The sequence below is a fragment of the Penaeus monodon genome, chromosome 31, assembly GCF_015228065.2.
Source record: "Penaeus monodon isolate SGIC_2016 chromosome 31, NSTDA_Pmon_1, whole genome shotgun sequence".
Classification (NCBI taxonomy): domain Eukaryota; kingdom Metazoa; phylum Arthropoda; class Malacostraca; order Decapoda; family Penaeidae; genus Penaeus; species Penaeus monodon.
This window is the reverse complement of record NC_051416.1, coordinates 31,722,471-31,722,793: the sequence shown is the minus strand read 5'-3', so window position 1 is coordinate 31,722,793 and position 323 is coordinate 31,722,471. Positions and strand designations below refer to the sequence as shown.

The following is a 323-nucleotide window of genomic DNA, read 5'->3' as shown; positions in this document are numbered from 1 at the left end:
GTACCTGGTGCACTACCCGGAGGTCCTCGACGAAAACCGGCGACTGCTGCTGGGGATGGTGACGGCGCTGGACGAGGCGGTGGGGCGGGTGGTGCAGGCTCTCAAGGACACGGGGCTCTACGACAACTCGGTCATCGTCTTCTCCTCGGATAACGGCGGCGTCGGCATGAATGGAGGTACGTGAAGTTTTTGCACAATAAAGGGGGAGGTAAACAGTGATGGGTCTGTGAATGTCTGAGGCAGAAGGTAGAACATGTTCAATAGAAGCATGACTACCGGAAATGGTACTCTATATTGCTAGCTTATAATTTGTGGTCAACAGC

The 323-nt window shown here is 54.2% G+C and overlaps 1 protein-coding gene across 1 annotated transcript in view; it reads left to right on the top strand.

Moving 5' to 3' along the window:
* The window catches only part of LOC119593175 (arylsulfatase B-like), a gene marked incomplete at its 5' end in the record, with an annotated part of 6,038 nt that overhangs the window by 4,054 nt on the left and 1,661 nt on the right, over positions 1–323 (top strand). The window contains 1 exon segment of the mRNA XM_037942153.1: positions 1–176. This exon segment is cut by the window's left edge and continues 9 nt beyond it. Coding sequence (XP_037798081.1) covers positions 1–176 — 176 coding nt within the window.